General features: G+C 35.0%; 3 protein-coding genes across 4 annotated transcripts; 2 read left to right on the top strand and 1 right to left on the bottom strand.

Moving 5' to 3' along the window:
- Positions 1–955: 955 nt before the first annotated feature.
- Positions 956–6,202, top strand: LOC140036573 (proline transporter 2-like). Its single transcript, XM_072078458.1, has 8 exons — positions 956–1,093; positions 1,359–1,599; positions 2,379–2,603; positions 2,678–2,772; positions 3,134–3,323; positions 4,291–4,415; positions 5,294–5,509; positions 5,715–6,202. Exons 1-8 carry the CDS (start codon positions 1,088–1,090, stop codon positions 6,090–6,092), a joined length of 1,476 nt encoding a protein of 491 aa, XP_071934559.1. The 5' UTR covers positions 956–1,087; the 3' UTR covers positions 6,093–6,202.
- A 241-nt stretch (positions 6,203–6,443) lies between these two features.
- LOC140003881 (uncharacterized) lies at positions 6,444–9,170 on the bottom strand. Of its 2 annotated transcripts, none has more exons than XM_072078459.1 (3): positions 9,029–9,170; positions 7,517–7,764; positions 6,444–6,693 (listed from the first exon to the last, which is right to left on the bottom strand). In XM_072078459.1, the coding sequence occupies exon 2, from the start codon at positions 7,759–7,761 to the stop codon at positions 7,528–7,530; it is 234 nt and encodes a 77-aa protein (XP_071934560.1). In that variant the 5' UTR covers positions 7,762–7,764; positions 9,029–9,170; the 3' UTR covers positions 6,444–6,693; positions 7,517–7,527. The 2 variants fall into 2 exon arrangements, with proteins under 2 accessions (XP_071934560.1, XP_071934561.1); XM_072078460.1 differs by having other exon boundaries at positions 7,517–7,777; positions 9,029–9,168.
- Positions 9,171–11,114: 1,944 nt separating this feature from the next.
- Positions 11,115–13,522, top strand: LOC113730410 (large ribosomal subunit protein eL33w). The gene is given in 5 exon segments (XM_027255071.2): positions 11,115–11,276; positions 11,378–11,394; positions 11,397–11,641; positions 11,739–11,781; positions 13,205–13,522. Coding segments are annotated over 4 exon segments (336 nt in total). The 5' UTR covers positions 11,115–11,244; the 3' UTR covers position 11,781; positions 13,205–13,522.
- Positions 13,523–15,986: the final 2,464 nt, after the last annotated feature.

The following is a 15,986-nucleotide window of genomic DNA, read 5'->3' as shown; positions in this document are numbered from 1 at the left end:
TTTATTGGTGTCCCCCCCCCCCTACCCTTCCTTTTCCTTCAATCCAAACAATGCCTTAGGTGCAAAGAAGTTCGTTCAAAAAAAAAAAAAAACTCCTTCCATCCTACTTTGAAACTTCTTTTTTTTTTTCAACACAATTTACGAAAAATTAGTTAATTTTATTGGAAGAACAAATCTAACATACTATTTTTTCTAAAATACCCTTACATTAGTATTAATAGTATAATTAACCATTACTCTTTCCATCCCACTTTGATAATCTTATTTTTCTTTTTTTATTCATCCCAAATTATAGTCAAACTTTCAATTAAATAATATAGTTAATTTTTAAATTTTCTAAAATACTCTTATTTAACATACAACAAATATAGTTAACCTGTCTTGAATAGTGGAACATATCATTATTATTTTTATTGTAATTAATGCAAAAGTATGATGATTAGTGATTATCCTGATATTAATGTAGGGTATCTTAGGAAAGCATTAAGCTAGATTTACTTTTTCAAAGTCAGCTAATTTTTCTTAAACTATGCAAGAAAAAATCAATAAGTATATTTTTATATTAATTACAACAATAATATTGATGAGTTATTCAAGATATGAATCAAAACAATTAAAGAATAAGACCGATTATATTCACGAACAAGGAAGTACATTAAATAAGAGTATTTAAAGAAATTAAAAATTAATTATATTTTAAACTGAAAATTAGATTATAATGTGGGACGGTTGAAAAACGGCCATTGAAAGATGGGACGGACGGAGCATTAGTCGAATTGATATGCCCTCTTAGTAATCTTGCTAACGACTCTTACCACCGTATGGCCTGGAATAACGAACCAACTGAAAGAAAATTCAACAGAGCAGCCATCCGGTACAATTGCTCCCTTCAACCGATCATTCCCAGATTCCCACTTGGCAGAATCAAACCGTCCACCGCCTGACCCGACTTTGCCAATTGACGGCTCGCAATGTGTCGGCGGTGGGTCCAATTGCTGCTCCCGATCCCGATACGCGGGCGATGAGAGAATTTTGTCACTGACACGCAATAATTGCTCCCCACGATATCCACAGCCCAGCGACTTTTATGGAGGTGCGACTGCGTGCCCATGCGTCTCTCTCTCAGTGTCGTAGCTTTCTCTCTTAGAACTCTCCAATTAATGATTGTCCCTGCATTTGATGGAGGCCCTTTAAATAGGAACACGCCTGCACACACTCTAGGTGTGTGTGGCTGTGGGTGTGGTCTTTTTCTTTTTTGTAGTAACGAACTAAATATAGGATTGCAATAATAAATAAATAGCAATCAATAAAGTTTGAATCTTCCTTTTTTTTAAAAAAAATTTGTGCGTTCTTCTCAGCTACAAAAGGGGAAGGAAGAGGGAGGGCTGGCCCTTGGGGAAGTCGTAATCCAAGAGGAGGAGAGCTTGTCATTGCTCTTGGGTACGCAAGGAGAAGACTTGTGCACTCAAGAGGAGGGGGGTGAATTTGTTGGAATGGAGCACCAAGACGATGTTCTCGGTGCTGGCCCTCCTAAGAAGGTGCTCTCCGATGATCATTTGGCCGTTGAAATCCCTGAGACTGCCCATCAAATCAGCCAGGGTATGATTGGCTTCTGCATTTCCGTCTTCCTATGATAATTTTGTTTCTTGTACATCGACTTGTATTACGTTTACTGCTTTTCTTGAAAGAGTGCTTTATGCGGGTTGGATGAATTAAGACTTGGTTTTCTCAAGGGAAGAATGTAGTCTCCAGTTTATTATGTTAAGAATGAACAGGATATGGTGCAAGAATGGAACTTTATAGCATGTTATAGAATCTTTATTAGGATTTTGTTTCTCCCTGATTCTTTTTTGCACGATACATATGAAAGGTATTGTTTGCAGGGATTTTTTCTGATTGAAGTTCTCTTTAGGATATTACTTTCATTAATGGTGGGATTATATGATCAGCAAAATGATTGACCTCCTTTTTGCATGCTATTTTTTCTGTTGAAATTGTTTGCAGGGATTTTTTCTGATTGAGGTTCTCTTTAGGATATAACTTCCATTGATGTGAGATTATATGATCAGCAAAACGATTGACCTCCTTGTTGCATGATATTTTTTCTGTTGAATCTTTTGAAGCTCTAAATCGAATGATTTATGCATCCATGTTTTCCCCTTTCGACTCTAGTTTTGGAGATAAAATCATCTTTCAAACGATTCTTTCATAGGATTAATCTCTCGTCTCCTAAAGTTACGTGCCCATCTGTTTTATATATGATATCAGGAAGAGCACTGGTTTTTTTGGCTGGTTTGTAGGATTTTGTACGTCTCTTTATCATAACATGGTTGTTTTTGAGTTTGAATTAGCCAAAGTTTACCCTTCTTCAAATGCAGATTCATGGTTTCAGGTGGGGTTTGTCCTCACGACTGGAATAAACAGCGCTTATGTGCTGGGATATTCTGGTACAGTCATGCTTCCTTTAGGTTGGCTGGGTGGTGTACTAGGGTTGATTTTAGCAACTGCTATTTCGCTATATGCAAATGCTCTTGTTGCCAAGCTCCACGAATTTGGAGGAAAGAGGCATATCAGATACAGAGACCTAGCAAGAGCTATATATGGTATGAGTATATGGACAAAACAGAGTGCCATATTAATCAAGACCTTTCTATTCACCTTGTTTCCTTCTGTGCAGGTCAGAAAGCTTATTCGCTCACTTGGGGATTGCAATATGTGAATCTTTTCATGATCAATGTTGGATTTATCATTTTGGCTGGCCAGGCTCTGAAGGTAAAATTGTTATGGTATTTTTTTCTTGTCTGACTTATTGCTGAGCTTCTTAGGTGTACATCATTCGAGAACCTACATAGCTACCTCTTGGCAATACAAAGGCAAAACAGGGCAGAAACCGTAATTTTTTCTCTTCACAAAAAGAAACACCCTCTAGGGACGTTAAATTAGCAGTATGGCTGCTTTTTATTTGATTTCTTACTATTGATTATTAGTAGCGCATAAAGTACCCATTTTCGACCAGACAAATATTAGTTATGCTGGAAAAGTTCAATTTATGAATACTTTCTGCAATCTATAATATACAAAGACTATCCTCTGAAGGTTTCATCTAAGCACATATCTCTTCATACTTCTGCAGGCTGTGTATGTTCTTTACTCAGATGACCACGTCATGAAGCTGCCATACTTTATTGCGCTAGCGGGTTTAGGATGTGGCCTTTTTGCCATCAGTATTCCTCATCTGTCAGCTTTAAGGATTTGGCTGGGATTTTCAACATTATTCAGCCTAATATATATTGTTATTGCATTTGCACTAGCTCTTAAAGACGGTATGATTTTGTTCCTTTCTTGCAGTTCTTATGGTGTTGTGAGGTGTTCATTGAAACTACTGTCCTTTCAGTTTCCTTTAGTTTAAATTGATGTGCTTTTAAACTGCTAATCTGATTTTAAGTTTTTCATTCATCCAGTTCATGTTCTTTTCCACTTTTTGAAATGCACTGACCTTGTTTGTGGGGTTGAATTTTATAATGAAACTTGAGGATGAGGTATCCTGATACTGAGTATCCTAACAATGTTCTGCAGTTTCACCAAAAACTGCATAGGAGGTATTATTTCCATGTGTTGGGATATGTGAAAATGCAGTTTGCTGGATCAAATTTGTATTGGGGTACATGAGTTGTAATTAATATCATATATTGATTCATATTACAATTAGTTTGCGTTCTCAACGTTTTTTTTTTTATTTTAAAGATCTGTCAGATTGTTTAGAACACTTTAACAAGTATTAGTTTTCTCAAAGACTTGTACATAAAGATAAACAAACATAAAGTTCCTACTCCCCTACCCACAGAAAAGAAGAAAAAGTCACCCCATAATTCTACTCACATGGTTATAGCTAACGGCTTCAGATCATCTTTTATCTATTGACATTTGGGTTTTACTTGGTCCTGGTTTGCTGGTAGGTATTTGGTGTAGTTACTAGGTATCCTAGCAGAATTTAAGTACATTGACTTCTGATCTTTGAATCAACTTAAGAAGTTTGAAAAGTTAATTGTGTCTGTCACAAGCAACTTGATGACAATGAATAAATCGCGACTGTGAATTGTATTATCCCAAAGATACCTGGATTTCATCCATTCTTCTCTAGTAAGGAACAATTGTAAACTTATGTGTTCTGCTATGCTTTTCCAACAGTAGTGTGTTCAGTTGGTGTAAAGGAATAATATCCTCAGCTTAACAGCTAATGGTGCTGATATTGATTGGATCCGTCTTATGAGAGATTGTATGTATTTATAGGGATTGAAGCTCCTCCCAGGGACTACAGCATTGCCGGAACCAAATCAAGCAGATTTTTTACTACCGTTGGTGCAGTTGCAAACCTTGTTTTTGCATTCAATACTGGAATGCTTCCAGAGATACAGGTCTGTGAAAATTAATGATCTTCAGAGACAAATGTCATACTTTTTTTAGTGATTAACTGAATGGCTACGTTATATGTGACTCCATTTATGGATTCTATGTTTATATATCTTCTCTTTTTCTATTAGATTAACATATTATTATTGCTTACTTATTTGGGTCATTGGCCTGTTAGTAGAAGTAAGGAAAATGACATCAAAGTGAATTGTTTCTTTTGTGTTACTACTTCAGCAGTGTTCATGTATTTGGTTTATTATAAAGGACTATTTTTTCACACTGTATTGACTGCTTTGTTTAGTCGCATGCACTTTGCATGTTATTACCTTTTTGTAGGAACTCAAAAGTCTGAGATATACGAAGGATTGATGATGATCTTGGGACTTAAAACTTTAGTTTTAGGATTAAACTATGATATTTTCTTGCTTCTATGTTGATATTAGTAGCATCAGTTGTCTTGGCAATGACTAACTCAGTGTGAAGTGCCATTGGTTATCGCAAAATTTTGGAGTAGCTTCTGGTGGGGGTTTGACGTCGGAGAAGATTTCCGTTTCCCGTCCTTAGTGCAGGAGATTTGTTTACTGATTCTTGTTGGACTCTGGAGTCAGGAACACAATCTTTGTCATCTTTTGAACTTTGGGACTTTCTTTTTGGTTGTTTATGTAGAATATCTTCTTCTCATTTCTCCGCCGCTTGGTGGATTTATTTATTTATTTATTTTTTTGGGCTTCTCTTACTGATGGTATTTTCATATATCCTCGTGAACATTGCATCTTTTACAATCCTAGTATTTGCAAAGCACTGACCAAATCTGACCTGCTTTCTTATCTGTTAAAGTTTGTTTTGAATGCTAGACATAACAATAATATTATCAATGTGACAGGCGACAGTGAGACAACCAGTTGTTTCAAACATGATGAAAGCTCTTTACTTTCAGTTCACAGTAGGTGTTTTGCCAATGTATGCTGTCACATTTATAGGATATTGGGCCTATGGATCCGACACACAGACATATTTGCTGAACAGTGTTAGTGGCCCTGCTTGGGTGAAGACGCTGGCCAATATTTCAGCTTTTCTTCAAACTGTCATCGCCTTACATGTAATTTCATTACTCTTCCTTTCTGAGTTTATAATTCCATTGGTTCGCTTGTCTCAGAACATCAAGCTTGCTCAAGATGCAAATAGTTTCTATATCCTATTCAAGTTGTTTCCTTAAGAAATATTTCTCCCTCTTTTGATTGCTTAGCACTATCTCTCTCTTGAAATTACACGCTAACGTTGAGTGTCCTATGTGTTTCTTGTAGATATTCGCAAGTCCAATGTACGAATACTTGGATACAAAATTTAACATAAAAGGAAGTGCATTGGCTTTTCGCAACTTGTCCTTCAGGATTGGAGTACGAGGCGGTTACCTAGGGATAACCACTTTCATTGCAGCTTTGCTGCCATTCCTGGGAGACTTTATGAGCCTTACCGGGGCTTTCAGCACATTCCCCCTAACTTTTATACTTGCGAACCACATGTACCTTGTAGCTATGAAAAACAAGCTGACGTCCATACAAAAGAGCTGGCATTGGTTAAATGTCTGTTTCTTTGGTCTCTTGGCTGTTTTAGCAGCAATTTCTGCTTTACGGCTTATTGCAGTAGACTCGAAAACATACCATATATTTGCAGATCTATGATTTTTTAGGCAATTCCAGAGGCAAAATTAATCCCACCTCTGTATGTTTGTTGACATTTCAGGTATAGGATGTGACTTTTCTCAGAATAAGAGGTGGTTTTTCTTTATTGAGTCTTAGCTGTCCATTGAGTTTTGCATTCACAATTCGTGTGGCGTGTAAACGAGAGCCTTTGCTGTGCAATGACGAGGTTGCCAGATAATATCTCCCAATACAAGCTTCTTTTTTTTCCCCCCAATCGCATTGAGGTTCTCAAGAATTTCATCAGTTCTGATGAAATGGTAATTGCTGGAGCAGATAATGGCGTTTTTAGAACATGTCAATCTAAATAAAGGCACAGAACCAAATGAACCATTCCACTAATCCTCACATCGTAAGGCATATATCACAATCAAGAAAGATACTACAAGAGATGCAGCATGTTCTCTCTTTGTACAAATTCAGAAAATACAGCCGACGTCCGTCAACTAATGCAGAAAATTTTCAAATACATCAGCAATACATAACCCAACAAGCAACATCCTAACAAATGCTTCATCCCTAGAAGAACCTCCAATGCACACTCCTTTCACAAGATCTATGGTTTACAGCATTCAAGTGATCTCTGCAACGAATAAGATAACATCAGAACTAGCAAACACTAGGTTCATAAATGTTACCAAGATTAACAAAAGTGCAACAGCCGGGGAAAAAAAAAAAATTTTTTTCTCACAAATATCAGCAACAATGCCCATTGACTAAACTTTCCAAAACCACAAATATCATGTCCAAGTTTAGGAACTCAAGGTGACAGAAGGCAAATTCAGTTTCAAATAGGGCATGCAAAGCAAAATGTTCCCAATTATTTAGTCCCATACAAATAAACACTTTGTTGTTAAGGCAGATACTTTTTGCCCTCATGAGCAGACCACACTCCTGAAGAAACAAGGACAAAATGCATGTTTGCAGAGAATTCATGCTCAATTTCCAACTGCAAGCCCAATACCTATTACACCACGTCACTTATCCAACTTGCAGATAAGGAGAATTGAATTTAAATTGGAAAGAATGTTAAAGTAGCACAGATGCATGTAATATAGAATATAAGACATCCGTTGATAGATCCACCAACTCTGCAAGCATTGGTCTCGGAAAGCCAAGATACTAAACACTTGATTGCATTTTACAAGAAAATGACAGATCATCAAAACCTGGATAACCATAGTTTCTCTGCTTAAAGACCATGCATACACTTACTTTCATGTTCCATAAAAAAAAAAAAAAAAAAGTTACAATGCCACGACCTTCATTCCCTAAGAGTACATTAAACAGCTTCATAAAAGTTTCATCCAGCATACCTTAATAACTAGATCTACCAGCCACAACAAAAACAAAATGGAAAGATAAGACTCCCCAAATATACATCAATTAGCTTGGCATAAACTTACCCAATGAAACATTAGCCAGATACAAATTTTATAACAATACAGAGGGTGTTCAGTAGAATAAGAAGAACTCTTAAGTATTGTGTTGTGTAAATAAGGCCAATAATCTGTCCCTTTACTGAGTTCCTCCGAGCTCCTGAGTATTCTTGGAAGCTCCAACCTCTGGGGGTAAGGAATCGATCTTCATTCAATATGGCCAAGGCATTTGCAAGAAGCAGGCAGCCTTCCAGCAATGTCCACAAGCCCATTTACTGCAAGATATGTCTTGAACCAGTAAAATTTCAAAAGCAAAACACTTTCTATTTTACATATCATCAAAGAAAATTAGAAATAATCAGTAGGACAACTAGAACTACAACAGGCCAAAAGATGCTGACCAATTTGAATGAAAACAGCGGATAATAAAAAAGTAGAGCTGGAAAGGGACAACCTTAATGTATAAAAATATACGACAACAACTCGGCAACTGAATGCAATTTTTTCAGGCAGTCCAATTTATGTCCATAATAGATGAATGGAATTTAAGTTACAGTAATCAAGAAGTGGGATTAATTCTTTTACATTCAAAATGTTAATCTTTTCCCACTTTTCATAGCATATCCAGGAACCTAGAGCAAGCAGCTAAATAAAATTTATACCATGAACTAGAAATAAACTCTATAATTTCTAGGAGTTATACAATCCAACAACTGAAGCACACTTATTAACAACCAGTTTTCTAGAAAAGAACAAACCCTTCATCATTGTATAGCCAGAAAGAGGGGGGAAGGGGGAGGGGCGTGGGGGAACATTAAAGCAATTTTTAAAGATATACCAACTGAAGCCCTCCATCCAAAACAAAAATCCATAGGAGAATCAGTCATTAAACATTTAAGCTCACAACATGACACTTCATGCAAGTCAGGTTCCCGAGATCTCTTTAAGTGACAAGTGAAGATTTAGGACCCACTAAAATATGACAACTTTTGCTGCAACTTGCATCCAAAAAATAACTAACCTGAACACTAGAAGTAAAGTCGCACAAAAACAAACGAGTATTCTCAGGCAATAAGAGTTTTTTAGGAGCACAACCATGACATACAAAAAGAAAAAAAATTTCTTAGGTGAGTAAATATTATACCGGCTCTTAGATCCAACACTTCAAAAACAAAAATAAAAATAAAAATAAATGTAGAGAAAATCAATTAACAAGAAGATTATTCGAATTATTAACGGGGATATTTACCAAAAAGGAAAAAATCACCCGAACAAAACGAATCCTACAGATGCAGTCTAAAACAAGAAAAAGAGAGAACGATCCCCTACTTGCTCGACCAGGACTGAAGTGTCCGGGTCGGCCCGTCCCAACTAAGGACCAGATGAAAAAGAAAATACCTTTCTGCTATATTAATTCGAGGAAAAGACAATGATAATCCCCAAGAACATCCCAAAACATTGATAAATAGGATCGATTAAACCAAACCAATGGAAGAAAAATGCACGAAAAACAATAAGAACCTCATCCGCAATCCATACCAATTTTTAGGCCAAAATTGTCTCCTCAAAAACCCTTAGAAGAACGCGTGAAGGAAGAAGGGGAACGAGAAGGCTAACTGACGCTTCCGCTAGCAGGGAGAAGGATATCGCCGGGGAGTGGGCGTTTTGTTGGAGAGGATAGTGGAGGTGGCCGTTGGGCTGAAACGCAGTGGGTATTTGTATTGGGCTAATGGGCTGAAGCTGTTGAAAAGTATTTTGGGTGGATTTTGACAGTAGCTGGACTCAGCATCTTTTAATTTTGCTAAGATTTGTTTTAAAAGGAACCTTTTCCTTCTTTTACAAATTTGGGTGGATTTTAAATAAATTTATAACAAATAACATAGCATACTTGTTAAATACTCCGTGTTATTTTCTTATGTCCACTTGTCATTCTAAAATTTGGTCTTGTCCAGAGAAACCAAAAAATAAATAAATAAATAAATTGTATCTTATTAATCCATGATCAATGAATTAATAAAGGATCCAAACTATAGTGCAATAACTATTCCTTAATTTTCTATTGTTGAGTTTATAAGACATCTGTTTTTTTTTTTCCTTTTTACTCCTCGTGTGATATAGTTAATTGTGTTGTGTGACATAATACAAAATGTAATATATTATATATCACAATTGGTGCATAATGTTTTTGTTGATTGATGTTATCTAATTTGATACAATCGCTCTTATGCAAAATGTATATATGTATGCTTTTCTTGTTTTATAATTTGGGCAATTGCAATGTTATTTATAAGTTCTAGTTTTTTGGATAATTATAGTTTCATTTTTTTTTGGAAATGAATTATCGCTACAACTTATTTAATAAAATCGTACAAGTCAGGCAATTTGCTGCAATCAATATGAAATGAAATGTGGGAGTAAGGAAAATTTTTCTTTCATTTGCGAGTTTACTCATGCCAAAAAACAAAGGCACTGCTACAGTTGGAAAACTTTTCCACGCCACTGATGGCCTGATTTGGACAGAATGTCGAATAAAGCCTAAAATTTTGTCAAGATATCAATTCTATCATTAGATGAACACTAAACAAAGTTTTATTGACGTGTACATCCAAAATCATTCTATTTCTTTTTTAAACTTCCAAATAACATCAAAATCACTACAATTCTTTTCTCCTCTTATTTTCTTTCATAACTTAATCTCATCTTTTCTTTTCTCTATCCTATGCTCCCAAACTAGCCATTAAAGTTTTGATTTTAGCTTGCCGACTCCTCCATAGCTAGTTTAGGAGTTGTGATTTAATGAAAAGAAAAGAATGTGACAAAAAAGACACTCTTTCTAACGTTTAAGAGTTTTTGAGAGGTAGAAAATGACGAAAAGCATCTGATTTTGACGGATGAGCTCATACTATTATGGTTACCAAAATTTTCAGCCCAGATGTGGACGGAAAGCATCGGAAAAGGCTGAGAATGCCTAATAAAATTTTTTATATATGCCAATTTGTCCTCAAATGTGTACTGAACAAATTTTTATCGATATATATATATATATATATATAATCATCCCTTGTCCAACATTAACTCTCAAACAATATTAAAATCTCTCATCTTTCTTTCTCTTTTTTTTTTGAATTTCATAACTTAATAATTTCCATCTTTTTTTTTTCTAACCAAAACATCCAAACTATCCATTAATATAAGATTTTGAAAGATTTCGAAAATGAATTGAACAAGTCAAAATATGGCTTTTTTAAGAAAAAAAATCACAATAGATGGCTAATGGCTAATGATAAAAAATATAAAATATGCTATGTTTTTTTGAATTATTTCTTTAACTTTCAGAGTCTTAAAACAATATATATATATTTATGCGAAAAATTTCTAAACTTTTAACATTACAAGAACTACTAACATATAGAAAAAATTTTAAAATGTTAACAATTATTATAAAATTTAGTATTCAAGATTTTCACTTTTTTTTTTATATTCAAAATCATAGTTAATTTAGTACAAGGGACTAAATTATTTTTCTCCATATAAATACACAATACTTCCTAAGTTGCTTAAGGATAACAAAGTCATTTAACAATCCATGACTAATTTGACCATGCTTGAGGTTTCTGAAATTGTCCCTATCATCAACACACATAACCATCATTGACTCACCTTGGTTTTAGCGCAACTCTTATCGGGCTCCTCCATCTCTAGCTACAAGCAGCCCCATCCCCCAGTCCCCGCCGCCCCTCATCACCCATCAGAAAATGGTTAAGGGACGCCAAGGAGAGCGCGTCAGGTCATCCAATTTTTCTGCCTCCATCTCCATTTTCCCCTTATGCAGTAATTGGTTTCATTGAATTTGATTTTTCTCCCCATTTTTTGGGTTTAACCCTGCAGGCTTTACGTGAGAGGAACTAATTGGGGTACAAGAGGTCGAAGTCCAACCAGTACCCGAACACTTCGTTCATTCAGATCGAAGGAGTGAACACAAAGGAGGAGGTGGCTTGGTACCTCGGTAAGAAGATGGGGTACATCTACAAGGCTAAGGTTAAGAAGAATGGATCTCATTACCGCTGCATTTGGGGAAAGGTTCGCCGGCCTGACGGTAACAGCGGCGTCGTCCGAGCTAAGTTCAAGTCCAACCTGCCCCCCAAATCAATGGTAGTATCAACCGTACTGCTGTTCCTGTATTTATTATTCCTATTTGGTTTGCTATTTCTTTTTCTTAAACGAATGTTTCTGTATTTTGATACTTCAGGGATCAAGGGTTCGGGTCTTCATGTTCCCAAGCAATATTTAAGGTATTCTTTATCCGCTTTTTTGAAAATTTTCCAAGGTTATGTTTATGGTTGCTTTTTGGTCAATAATAATTTGTTACCTATACTTTTCAGTGAGATGCTTCTTTTGCAATATCTGAATTGGAGTTTACTAATTTTGATCATTTACGGGATGCTCTAACTTATAGAGTTTGGTAAACTGACCAATTGGTTAGATTATGAGTAACTTCAACGTTGGTCATTTGGAGTTGATTTTTTGGGTTGGATTCTGTATATATAGATATGTGGTCGCAATTTACTTTTGTTCCTCATATTGCTTTTATAAGTGGTTTCCCTTTCACAATGTTGTGTGCTTGTACTAATTTTGAAGCTTTCTTTGTTAGAATGGTTGTAAGAAGGAGCTGGTCTTTGTGAAGAATTTGCTTGAAGTTTTACATCTCCGTCTTTATACAATACTAAAATTTGTAGGCAATACAGCTCAGCTTGAGTAGCGGATGGTTTTACCAGATTTCTTGTGTTGGATTTCAGACTTACCAGATTTATAGTTATGGCTTAAATTTTCAGACATGCATCATTTTAGTGAATGATGAGGTAACATGGAGAAGTTTTTCATGAGAACAGTTTGTGTGGCTACTGATCAACATGACCAAAAAATGTGGGTGGAGAGAGAGCGAGCAAGATGTGGTTCTGAAGACTATACGGAGGATGTCAATCATGCTTAAAATTGTTTGTGTTACACAATTCATCCAAAATATGGCTGTTAGATATGCAGAATTGATGGAGACTTGTGTGCACAACATGTGGGTGGTGAAAGGGAGAGATTTTGTTAATTTTCATAAGGCGACTTTGATTTGTTAAGTGATATCCCCTCCACATTTCAGGAAGCATGTTAGAAAAGATGGGCACTTTGGCTAGTTTCCAAGTATTTTGAAACTTCCCTGGTATAAGTCATCCAAAGTTACTGCAGACACATTTTAAAGCAATTTTGTTGATCGGCGCAGATTTATCCTAATTTAATATAATGAGTTAGATTAGCACTCAATGGCTTTAAGATGACATCTTTTTGGATTGAATTGTCTGGTAGCCTGTCTGCTCAAGTGATGTTCTGCTGTTGGGGCACTGATGTGTATTGTTTAGACTCGCGGAGGGTTTCTCATATGCATGTATGCTACATTTTCCATGTTTGACCCGTTCCATCTGGCTATGATTAGATTTTTGCAATTTGTTGGAGCTCCTGAAATTTGAAAACTGCGTCCATGCTGTGGAGTGGTACACTGGACATTCAGAAGCTACTCCTGATTTTTGTGATCATCATCAGTTTCTACCGTTTCCATTCTTAGTGTTGCCATGATTACATTGTGTTAAATGGTTATGGAGTCGTTTTTGACTATTTGCTTGGTTAATAGTCATTTGTTTGGACGTTTACAGTTTTCTTATGTTGTTGCAGTGTTCCAGCGAAAGTAGGAGGAGACAGCTTGAGGTCATTGGTGGCTTTAGAAGGCCGTAGGTGCCGGATGAAGGTCATTGGTGATTGAAGGACAGTATGTAGAGTCAAAATTTACCCCTTTTTTTGTGGACTTACCCTTCTAGTCTCTGAATTTATCATGTTTGTTTTATGCTAGGAATTGAACATGCAATCTGATGAGGCAAATTTTGATTATTTGGATTTTATCTTTTTTCACTTGGGTGTTTTTGATCGTTTGTCAACCAGAATTATTGTTGATTCGTCTCTTCATGATATGGCTGTGGGTATTGTTTGAGGTTAGCTTCCTTTTGATTGTCTCGGTGATTTGCTGTCGATCAAATCAGTTGGGAACGTTTCTACCCATTTCTTGTTTACATCTGGTGTGCGAATCTGTTAACAATAGCTCTTCTTCCTCGACTTTTCCCCAAGAAAATTGTTGAACTAAAAGAGACTCTATAGTGAATAATAAGTGCAGCTTCTTAATTCTTATGCTGGAAGGTACGTCGCTGTCGGTAGGTGGTTTTTTCCCCCCGCTTTCGAACTCTTTTGCCTCTTTTCTTTTGACAATTTCTTAACCGATTAATTACCTTTACCTCCCTGAATGTTTTACTATATTACCAATCAGCCACAAATTCATCCCCCATGCTCAAAATTTCATAACTATCACACCCCTACCATTTGTTCAATAACGTTGACTACGTTATCATGTATCCAAGAAATGAGCAAAGATTTATCACGAAGGTCCTAAAATGCCCATGTAAACCCTAAGTTGTTCTTTTCCTAGGTTTTCATGCACTATTGTGGGCCTTGGGGATAAATATTATACAGACCTCCAAGCCAAATTGAAGCATTTGGCCATAATACAACAAAATTTAAAACAAATTTCACTAAAATACATCACAATTCTTCTAGGAAAAAAAGAACTACATAAATATAAAGTACTGTAGTACTTTTTTGATAATTCTTCTAGGAAAAAAAGAACTACATAATTGTTGGATTGTAAATTATTTGAGATAATTTTGTGAAAAAAGTACTGTAGTACTTTTTTGATATGATGTATGTGAGATAAAAAGATAATTGAAAAATGTGTTGATAATACAAGTAAATCAGTGTGTAAATAAGGTGTAAATAAAGTATAATAACTTACAATCCAAACATTACGTAAGTTTATCAAAATTTGAGAAGCCCAGAGAATTTGTTGCAAAATTTTATGAAAATATAAAGAAAAAAAATTAAATGATTCATAAAATATAGAACTATTAGTTCTTTAGAGCAAGTCTTAAACGGTACATGCAAACTAGGGAATAAGGATAATCTCATGGGGAAGAAAGGAAAAGAGGAATGAGATTTAATAGATGATATTTGCAATTTCACCAAAATATCCATTTCAATTGCAATGTATATTTGTATGCTTTTCTTGTTTTTATAATTTGGGCAATTGCAATGTTGTTTATAATTTCTAATTTTTTGGATAATTATCATTTCATTATTTTGGAAATGAATTATCGCTACAACTTATTTAATAAAATCGTACATGTCACTCAATTTGCTGCAATTGATGTGAAATGTGGATATTCATGAGCATGACTTTAAACTACAATCAACACATTAATACTTTTATAATGTATATGAAAAGATTATTAGTGTGCTTAGACAAGAAATTATTTGAAACAATATTTAGAATAATTATTGTAATGCTTTTTATGATATATTTAGAATAATCATTGTAGTACAAAAAAATGATTGAAAATATAAAAAATAATAAAAAATTATATTTGTGATGCAAGTAAAATAATATTTTGAATGATTTACTATCCAAACACATCGGTGACAAAGAGTTACTTAATTTAGTGGTGGGAGGTCCGTGACAATGAGAATATATGTGTGTGTGCGCGTGTGCAGACCCTCGTGCTCGAGAAGGGAGAGGGAGTGGGAAGGAAATAATTAACTTTCCTTAACTTGGGAGGGAAGGAATAGATGAGTGGTATGGGAGAGTAAGTGTAAGTAAGAAATTTCGAATTAGACACTTCCCAATAAATCTGAAAAAAGGTGGATTTTTTTGTGAAAACTTTTTGGACATATTTAAAAGTAGAATTTCTACTTGTGCAAATTAGTGAGTAATAAAAAATAAAAAAAGTTGACCAATTTTCATGAATAGTGTAGAGTCCAATTTTTTTGATTCTCGGACATGAACTCAAACAGTCGATACACTTTTCGGCTCGCAATGACTCAAAATGGGCGGAGGCTCTCTATTTATTTGCAATGCCGGATGTTTTGGAAACTTTCCACTCACACTATTTTTTTTTAAACTACTTTCCTTCACTTGTCCACACTTAGCCTTGCAAACAAACACTTTGGCCTTGATTAAAAATTCAATTTAGTGTTTAAATTTAATGAATTCAAATTTTAATATATTTAGACGCGTTTGATAACAAAAAATTAAACATTTGAATTAATTAAGTAGTAAGGAATTTTCTAGGCAAAATTTGCTCCAAAAAATAAGTGACAAGGTATTCATTTATCACTAAATATGATATACACTCAAATATATTTGATTTAATATTTAACAATTCAACAATTTAATTGATTCAGATTTTAGATTTCAAATTTCTATTTTATCAAACATACCCTTTGTGGGAAAAAAATCTTAGAGGAGACAATGAAGGGGAATCAAAATGCTCTACACGAAATATCCATTAACAAAAACTTGATTTAAAATAATAAACGTTCTAAAATTATATATATACATATAAAGTTCAAAAGG

Source organism: Coffea arabica, chromosome 2e, assembly GCF_036785885.1.
Source record: "Coffea arabica cultivar ET-39 chromosome 2e, Coffea Arabica ET-39 HiFi, whole genome shotgun sequence".
Taxonomy (NCBI): Eukaryota; Viridiplantae; Streptophyta; class Magnoliopsida; order Gentianales; family Rubiaceae; genus Coffea; species Coffea arabica.
The sequence above is the reverse complement of the archived record's forward strand: the minus strand, read 5'-3'. Positions and strand labels throughout refer to the sequence as shown.